At 38.9% G+C, this 10,064-nt stretch overlaps 1 protein-coding gene across 1 annotated transcript; it reads left to right on the forward strand.

The window, feature by feature from the left end:
• Positions 1-7,275: 7,275 nt before the first annotated feature.
• Positions 7,276-9,448, forward strand: LOC138928461 (uncharacterized). The gene is made up of 3 exons (XM_070285538.1): positions 7,276-7,746; positions 8,826-8,943; positions 8,997-9,448. The coding sequence occupies exons 1-3, from the start codon at positions 7,276-7,278 to the stop codon at positions 9,446-9,448; spliced, it is 1,041 nt and encodes a 346-aa protein (XP_070141639.1).
• Positions 9,449-10,064: the final 616 nt, after the last annotated feature.

Consider the following 10,064-nt stretch of genomic DNA (forward strand, 5'->3'; position numbering starts at 1 on the left):
AACGTCGTCGGGGGAGAGAAAAAAAAAACGTATAAATCTCGGCAGGGCAGTGAAATCCTTATTTTTTATTTAAAGGAGTGAAAAGGGATTGAAAAGTGTGCCTTTGTCTAGAAAATGCGCCCAGAGAAGCGCTCATCAAAGAGAAAAAAAAGGACAAATAAAAATCAAATTATATGGCGAAGATGTTTTAATCTAAACCTAAATTTTCAAAGAAAATCAGCGAAGAGAGAATTGAAGCAGCCATTAAATAATTAAAAATTTTATTTAAGTAATTTTAATTCAATGGGTTTTTGTTGTTATTCTTTGTGTGTGATTACCTAATGGCCATGCGGATGAGAGAAAAATTTTAATTTGTGAGCGAAAGTGATGACAAATAGGCAAAGGCAAAAATTGAGTGATTTTAATATATGTGGATCGATTTTAATTGAGTGATTTCTGCCCTGTGACTCGAGTTTTTTTGTGTCGTTTGTCTTGTCCAAAAAAAAAAATTATTTTCTGATTTCCAGGTTTTTCTCAGGAAAGCGCTTTCTTCGAGGAGGACCTCCACTACATTTTGGTGAGCAAGTGATTTTTGAAAGAAAAAAAAAAAAACAAGAAAGGAAGCTAACTTCGGCACGCCGAAGTTTGTATACCCTTGCAGATTGGTTTTGATAGTTATATTATAAATTATAATGCCGAAAACAGACACTAAACAGAGTTTTATAACATTTTTTCTATATTTATTATGTTTACAGTTTGACAGTTACAGTTTTACATTCCCAGCCTTACATTTTCTCTACATCTACGGATCGCTTCTATGGCAGCTATATGATATAGTTGTCCGATTTCCATAATATTGTTACCAAAATTCTAAAATAATACCAAAAGCTCATGTCTCAAAGAAGATGAAAATACATTGAAAAACAACGAAGTTATAATTTTTTCTATTACTTTCTCTATCGTTCCTATAGCAGCTATAAGATATAGTCGTCCGATTTTCATAAAATTTTTCCAAAATTCTGAAATAATAAAAAAAGCTTATATCTCAGAGTAGATGAAAATACGTTGAAAAACAACGAAGTTATAATTTTTTTTCCCATTTCCTGATCGTTCCTATGGCAGCTATAAGATATAGTCGTCCGATTTTCATAAAATTTTTACCAAAATTCTGAAATAATATAAAATGGCCATATCTAAAAAATGGTTCAAAAATGTTGAAAAACAGCAAAGTTATAATTTTTTTTCTAAAAATATATCGAACATTTGTATGGGAGCTCTATGATACAGTCGTCCGATCAGGCCCGTTCCGACATATATAGCAGTGAGAGTATATACAAGGCTATATGCAAAATTTCATTCAGATAGCTTTAAAACTGAGGGACTAGTTTGCGTAGAAACAGACAGACGGACAGATGGACAGACGGACATGGCTAGATCGACTCGGCTGTTGATGCTGATCAAGAATATATATACTTTATAGCAGCGATGGGCACGCCGTGGCTCAATTTGCTCACACTGCTCTAACCGTTATCTTTTTTCGGAGGCGCCAGCATGTCGCACAATTGCAGACGCACAAGTGCAGTGCTCGCGACCAGCGAACCGTGAAGATTTACAAAAACAACCACACTGACCTTTGGCGCAGGTAGCGAGCCGATCGCCGCGATCCCGAGTTTGCAACAACAAAACACAAGCGACCCGACCTCGCACATCGTCCCAAAAACAAGAACAATTTTAAAGGGAACTGTGCGGCTAGCGTTGACTTCTGCACTAAAGAAAAAAGTTTGGATTTCTTTTGCTGTCGTTTTTCTTAGGCGGACATAAATGCACGTAAAAATGGCTGAAGATATTGATCTACTCAAAAAGTTTTTGTCAGTGTATTTTCTCGGCTCGCACATTCTGTGTGTCGCGTGGGTGCGACGGTTCGCAACGCTGGGGGTTGTTGTTGTTTTTTTTTTTCAGCGAGCTGCTGCTCAAACCGTTAGATCTCGTGCCCATCGCTGCTTTATAGGGTCGGAAACGTTTCCTTCACTGCGTTGCAAACTTCTGACTGAAATTATAATACCCTGCAAGGGTATAAAAATTGCCAAAGAAATGGCACCGAAACGACCAGTTCAAAATATTTTAATTCAGCCAAAAAAGAAATAAAAAAAAAAAAGAATGAGAGTCCAAAGGTTAGAAGTGAAAAAAAAATATGTAATAACCAATTTGCGTGTTTTTGCTTTCCTCAAATTTTACTTAAATCTTGCCAAAAACAGTCTGATTCGCCTTTGCCAATATAGAAAAAAATGTGAAGGAAATTTAAAGAGAAAAATGAGTAGTAATTCTAGACTAGTTAATTTGTTCAATTGATTTTATTAAACTTTTCGCATTTGGCCGCATAAATATTTATTATCTATTTTAACTACATTATCGCACCACTTATGACCATTCTACTTTACATAATTTATATTTTTATATTTGTATGCTTTTATAAGTTTCTATGCTAGGTTTTAATTTGTTTATATTTATTCCGAAATTGTCCAATGAGTCACCCGTATTTTTCTGTTAGGTTTTAAATAAAATTATAATGTTTTAATTCCACCGATTTTATTTGACTCGACATGATATGAACCCCTGACACCCCTGCACACCAATGGGACCGCTTAAATATTTATATATCTTTGTGGTAATAAAGCGGTCAAAGGAAGGGAGGGCAATATGGATCTCTACCAACATCTGAGATTTTCTGGTGTGTCAAGACAAGAAGAAGTGCAATAGACCCCTAAATTAGTTTCCGTTTGATTTCCGTAAATTCTGGTTAAAATATGTAGTATTTCGTCCCTTTGTTTTAGCTTGTCCTTTCACGCGATTTCCTTTTGAAATAAATAATGCAAATAGGCGATACGAGAGAAGTAGCAAAGACCTACACCATTAGTCGACGAGCACAGCCGGAGAACATTTCGCGTGAGCGCTTTTTTCGAGTAACACCTTAGCCTGAATAATTAACATTAATACATTTTTTACATTTATAATTATATTAGAATTATCATTATTATATTTATGGCGCACAACTTAATGGCCACGTTTTTTTACGTTGCTCACGGAATACAATTTTATGTTTTAGCCAGGTTAGAAATATTGGATTTAACTTCGAGCAAAAATCGAGCAAATAATTCTCGTCAGCTTAAGTTGGAGACCTTTTATATTTCCACTCGATTCAGCTTCGAACCTCGCTTAGAATTGGACTCAAACGCGTCGGAAACGAAGAGGCAGAGTCAAGAGACATGAGCCATTCGTCCACGTTTGACCGAAAATTTTAGGAAGAGGCCCATAAAGTATACCCTTACATTTTCAAGTCCATAGGGTTGGTCATTAAACGCATAGGAATTGCAGGTATTGAGTTTTTTTTAATTTCACTGCCTGGCCACGGTTAATGAACAAACATTCAAATAGTAAATAATTCATAATCAGACATTAAAGCTGGCCATAATTCGCATTGGATATGCCGTGGGTTTTGTTTACATAAGAACTCGCTGACCACGATGAATGGCATAGCTAACATACTCCACAATTGTAAAGTGCGAAGCAGCCGGCTCGGATCATAGGCAGTGGAACGATCGTCTAGCCGCCGTCTGCAAGTGGTGCTTATTGTTGTTGTTGGAATTTTGGGAATGCGATAAGCGCAATGCACATGCAATTGCAATATTGTTTTTCTATGCACATGTCTTATCTTTGGTAGGTTTGTCAGAGGGAGAATATTTATGTTCGACGTCAAATTATTTTATGATATTCATTTCTGTTGCTTCGTTTGTTTACGAATTTATTTGATTTTAATTACACAGGAACACAAAATTAAACTTTGTGAAATTTCCACGAACCATTTCAAGTTTTCCATGATATTTGGGTGCTCCTGAGTAAAAGTCCCATACAAAATTATTTTCCATCACCTACAGGTTTCGCGGTATACCTAAGAATACAAAAAACCTATGTTTGCCGACATTTTGAATAACGTGGCCTATATAATTGGACTTACCTTTATTATTTTTGGTAGGACCTACTCTCAATACATCACGGCACTACTAAAAAATAGTCCCAATCGTGGACCATTGTCCATGTCTTTGGAATTCGACGCCAAAGTTGAAACTCCCAAAATTTTCAACATTTCTGTTATGAAAAAACAATTCTGAGAATTAAATCTTCCATGGGACTAATTTTAAATTTTCATTGAATCTATTGCTCATTGTATTCTTTAATTTCGGTTTAAAGCGTTTTCATGAGGACATTTTATTGGATTTATTAAACGAATAAAACCGATTTTTTGGTTTTATTATCTACTACTATTTGCTGTCAAATTTCAAATAAGTCAAGGCAACCTATAAAATAGTAGTAGATTTGTTTCTTTTTATATATAATATACATTTAGTTGTATATTAAATAAAAAGGTCTTCCGAACATAACATTTTTAAGACAGCTTAGTACCCAGCGATAATCCTTACATATTTAAGTTTAGTCATAAAGAAAAAATGTATATTATATATAAAAAGAAACAAATCTACTACTATTTTATAGGTTGCCTTGACTTATTTGAATTTTGACAGAAAATAGTAGTAGATAATCAAACCAAAAAAGCGGTTTTATTCGTTTAATAAATCCAATAAAATGTCCTCATGAAAACGCTTTAAACCGAAATTAAAGAATACAATGAACAATAGATTCAATGAAAATTTAAAATTAGTCCCATGGAAGATTTAATTCTCAGAATTGTTTTTTCATAACAGAAATGTTGAAAATTTTGGGAGTTTCAACTTTGGCGTCGAATTCCAAAGACATGGACAATGGTCCACGATTGGGACTATTTTTTAGTAGTGCCGTGATGTATTGAGAGTAGGTCCTACCAAAAATAATAAAGGTAAGTCCAATTATATAGGCCACGTTATTCAAAATGTCGGCAAACATAGGTTTTTTGTATTCTTAGGTATACCGCGAAACCTGTAGGTGATGGAAAATAATTTTGTATGGGACTTTTACTCAGGAGCACCCAAATATCATGGAAAACTTGAAATGGTTCGTGGAAATTTTTGGCTGTGTACCTGTGTTATTTGAATTTTTATATCATTTGTTGATTGTATTATTATTATTCGACTTTATTTATTAAAATTTTTATATTTTTTTATGTTTATACTTCAACGGTCGTTCGATTGTGATTTTTGTCAGTGTAGTCGAGCAGTTTGGTTCGATTTAGGTTCGCTTTAATTCGAACGTGGATTGATTTTGCACAGAGAACTGGACAGCTGATTTCTTATAGGAGGTCATTGACCTCGCAATATAAAAGGAGATAAGAGATTTTGGTTCGAGCAAACTGTTGGAATTTCTCACTCGATTTAAGCAATTTTATTCGCTGTGGCTAATTATTTTCTAACTTTGAATTAATTCTTAACATTAGAGCATTTATATTTATTTTTGTTAGTTGTTAGCCTAGGATTTATTTATATTCAGTATGGCTGATGGCGAAAGTACCGAAGCTCGCCAGTGTCCGCTGTGCGAGTGCTATTTAGATTCCGCCAAAACTTATAAAACAAAATGCATGCATGAGTTTCATCAATCCTGTATCGCAGCGTATTCCAAGACCCATACTACATGTCCTACTTGCCAAACTGTATGCTTTGAGAAGCCAGCAACTCCATCTCAGAATACCAGACAGCAGAAGAGCCAGGTACTGACCGCAAGTGGCACCACGCCAATTGCAACTCGAAGTTCAGTAGAGTTAGGGGCGTCTCAAGCTGAGTTAATTAAGAGTACTGTGAAAAGCGCTATACAAGGGATGCAAAATGAGTTACTAACCCAGTTGTCCGATAAAATGGCTCAGTTAATATACAATAATCTTGCGGCACGTCTGCAGCCAATAGGTGTGAATAACTTCGAGCAAGGAGAAGTGGTATATAGGGAACGACAAATACCTGTAGAGAATACTGGTGTTCGAGCAGGTTCAGGACGAGAAACTCCTAGAAGCTCCATATCCGATCTAAGCCAGAGGCCCGATAAAGTAGGCCACATTTTAAATAGTTGGAAATTGCGTTTCAGCGGTAGTTCGGATGGTATTAGCGTTGATTACTTTATTTATCGGGTGCAGGCCCTCACAGAACAGACTCTGGAGGGAAACTACTCGATCCTTAGTAGCAATGCGAGCCTGTTATTTGAAGGGAAGGCTAGGGAATTTTATTGGAGATGCCACAAGCGAACAAGGGATCTTCAGTGGGATTTCCTTTGTAGTGCTTTAGGGAAACAATTTCGTGATACTCGGACTGACATTGACATAAGGGAGGCCATTCGAGATAGGAAACAGCGAGAAAAAGAAGGATTTGATTCGTTTTATGATGCTGTTGTGGAGATGATGGACAGTTTGGATGTGCCTTTATCGGAAATGGAAGTCGTTGAAATTTTAAAGCGAAATTTAAGACCGGAAATAAGGCATGAGATTTTAAATCTGCAGGTACGAACGGTGGAAAAATTGCGAGAAATTTGTCGTCGTAGGGAAGACTTTTTGAATGAGGTTCGGAAGGCTCAGGGATACCAAAAGGTTGTTCCATTTAAGAAGCAGGTCTCTGAATTGGTCGAGGAGGTCCAGTGGGAAGATGCCGAGGAATTTTCTGATGTCGATGGCAATTGGGAAGTCGGGGCAGTGGCGCTTATCTGCTGGAACTGCCATAAAGAGGGCCACCGATATCAAGACTGCAAGTCTAAGAAAAAAGTTTTCTGTTTCGGATGCGGCCTTATGAATACTTATAAACATACTTGTGTTCGGTGCCAAAAAAACGCAAGGACGAACACAGGCAGCTATCGCCAATCGACCTGTATTCAACCAAGCAAGGCAACCAACGAAGAATCGAGTCCCCAATAGAGATTCCTATTTCTTGTGAGTCTGAGTCCATTGAAGAAAAAGAATATTTGAATTCTTGGCCTAAGCTAGTTAGTAACAATTTTAGCTTAAATAGTCAGGAAAGTCAGCTCGAGTTTCACATTGTGCCGTCCTTGAGCCAGGATCTGTACTTAGGGATACATTTTTGGAAAACATTTGATTTGTTACCACCGTCTATGCAAGTCTCTGAAATAGTATCAGGTAATCATATGCTGTCCGATGACCAACGAAGTAGCCTCAGTGAGGTGGTGGCCAAATTTCCCTAATTCGCCGTATCCGGTCTGGGAAAAACTACATTAATTTCCCACGAAATTGATGTCGGTGATGCGAAACCGGTTAAACAGCGTCATTTTCCGGTATCTCCCGCGGTGGAAAAGTTGCTATATGCCGAAGTTGATAGCATGCTGGAAATGGGAGAAATAGAGGAGTCTCAGAGTGCTTGGTCGTCACCAGTCGTTCTTGTTCAGAAGCTAGGGAAGGTCCGTTTGTGTTTAGACAGTCGAAAAGTAAATGCTGTGACGAAAAAGGATGCGTATCCTTTACCGCAGATCGATGGTATCTTGTCAAGACTCCCGAAGGCATTATTCATCTCGTGTTTGGATCTGAAAGATGCCTATTGGCAGATCCCGTTAGATCCAAAATCGCGCGATAAAACGGCTTTTACCATTCCGGGGAAGCCGCTTTATCAGTACAAAGTGATGCCATTCGGGCTCAAACGCCTCACAAACGCCTCACAAACCATGACGCGCCTAATGGACAAGGTCATACCAGCCAATCTGCGTAACGAGGTTTTTGTTTACTTGGACGATCTGTTGGTGGTGTCGGATAGCTTTGAAACCCACCTAAAGGTGTTAGGCTTAGTAGCTGAACAAGTAAAGATCGCTGGCTTAACTCTTAACGTTGAAAAAAGCCATTTTTGTATGCGATCAGTGAAGTATTTAGGCCACATAGTTGGGGAAGGGGTTATACGGACTGATCCAGATAAAATATCGGCAATGTCGGAATTTCCGCTTCCAAAGAGTTTAAAATCTCTCCGCAGTTTCTTGGGAATGGTAGGCTGGTATCGCAAATTTATCAGCAATTTTGCCTCAGTAGCAGCCCCACTAACTGACTTGCTTAAACCTAAGAAAAAATTTCAGATGACTCCAGAAGGCGAAACGGCATTTAACCAGCTAAAAACTATGATATGTTCTGCTCCTGTCTTACGCAGCGCAGATTTCAACAAGCCCTTTTTCGTGCAATGCGACGCTAGTAAAACGGGAGTAGGGGGAGTCTTGGTACAAAAAACTGAGGAAGGTGACGAATATTCGATTGCATTCGTGTCAAAAAAATTAAACAAGGCACAACGTAACTATTCAGTTACGGAGCAAGAATGTTTAGCCGCTATAGTATGCATAAAACGGTTCAGGCCCTATATCGAAGGACATGAATTTACTGTCATAACCGACCATGCGTCACTTAAATGGCTCATGTCCCAGACCGATTTACATTCTCGTTTAGCTCGGTGGGCACTCAAGCTCCAAGGCTTCAATTTTAAGATAGAGCGTCGAAGTGGTAGACTGAACGTTGTACCAGATGCTTTGTCAAGGGTAAACGAGGCCGAGTTAGCATCTATTGATTCGAGCCATGGGTTGTTTAGTTGATCTTCAGTCGCCACATTTCAGATCTGAAGAATATGTGAAGAGAGCGAAAAGGGTAGAAGCAAACCAGGCTAATTTGCCAGACTTGAAGGTAGTAGATGGACTGCTATATAGATCAGAGCATGCTACTGGAAGCTTTGGATTCCCGATGAATTAGTAGCTGAGGTTTTGAGGAAGTCCCACGATGATCCACTTGCTTCACACGGAGGTGTACACAAAACTTTGGAGAGAATTCGCAGATATTACATTTGGCCTGGTCTAGTTAATGACGTTAAGCCATACATTCAATCCTGTGAAACTTGTAAAACCAGCAAGTATCCAAACAGAACACAGCGACCGCCAATTGGCGTGGCACCAGAATCACAGCCGTTCTTTCAGCGGTTATATGTGGACTTCCTAGGCCCATATCCCAGATCTCGCTCTGGCAATGTGGGAATTTTCATTGTGTTGGAAATGATCCAAATTTGTATTTCTAAAAGCAGTTAAGAAGCTCTCAGCAGATGTGGTGATAAAATATATGCAACAAGAATTATTGCACACGTTCGGATTCCCAGAGACAATAGTATCGGATAACGGATCACAGTTCAAGGCAGAAGCTTTTCAGAAGTTTCTAAGGAAATACCAGATATCGCACACCCTTACAGCGGCCTACTCACCGCAGGCGAATGCTTCTGAAAGGGTGAACCGATCAGTCATCGCCGCCATTCGATCGTATGTAAGAGGTGACCAGAAAGATTGGGATGAGCAGCTCAGTAGCATATGTTGTGCTCTTCGTTCGGCAGTTCATTCAGCTATAGGGACAACACCGTACTACATGGTATTTGGGCAACACTTTCTCTCATCCGGATCTTCCTACAAATTGTTAAGATCGTTGGGATGTCTGGAGGACAGATCCACGATGCTGACACGAGAAGATTCTCTGGAGGTGGTCTGAAAGAAGGCTCAAGAAGTCCTGAGCAAGCAAAATGCCAAAAATGAGCGCCAATACAATTTGAGGACCAGAGAGGTTGCATACAGCGAAGGGCAAGAAGAATACCGAAAAAATTTCAGACAGAGTAGTTTTTCAACAGGATATAGCTCGAAATTGGGACCAACGTATGTCAAAGCCAGAGTCCGAAAGAAATTAGGGAATTCTTGCTATGAGTTGGAAGATTTACAAGGAAAATTGGTAGGTCGTTTTCACGCCAAAGATCTGAAACAGTAGGCTCAAGGAACTACAAGCTTGAGGGTGATCATCCTTCGGGATTTGAATCCCCAAGTCTGATCTTAGGAGGGTGCATTTGTAGTGTGGCATATGTAGAGTAACGTTAGCGCCATCTAGGAGTCGCTCTGCGAACAGGATTGGGGAAAAAGGAAAGCAGCAAGGAGAGTAACAGACCCTTCTGTAAACTTTCCCTGGCTCTATCTCCCAGGTTCGGCAAGGGGTTACCGCCACTTTTTGGGCGTCTATATCTTTCTTTTCCAATCGCTTCGTCAAAGGGGAAAGTTGTGCTGGGAAGGAATAGTCCCAAGTCTGAGTTTTTTTACCAGTGCAAACTCAAGCAGCCCGT

Source organism: Drosophila kikkawai, chromosome 3L (assembly GCF_030179895.1).
Source record: "Drosophila kikkawai strain 14028-0561.14 chromosome 3L, DkikHiC1v2, whole genome shotgun sequence".
NCBI classification, from domain to species: domain Eukaryota; kingdom Metazoa; phylum Arthropoda; class Insecta; order Diptera; family Drosophilidae; genus Drosophila; species Drosophila kikkawai.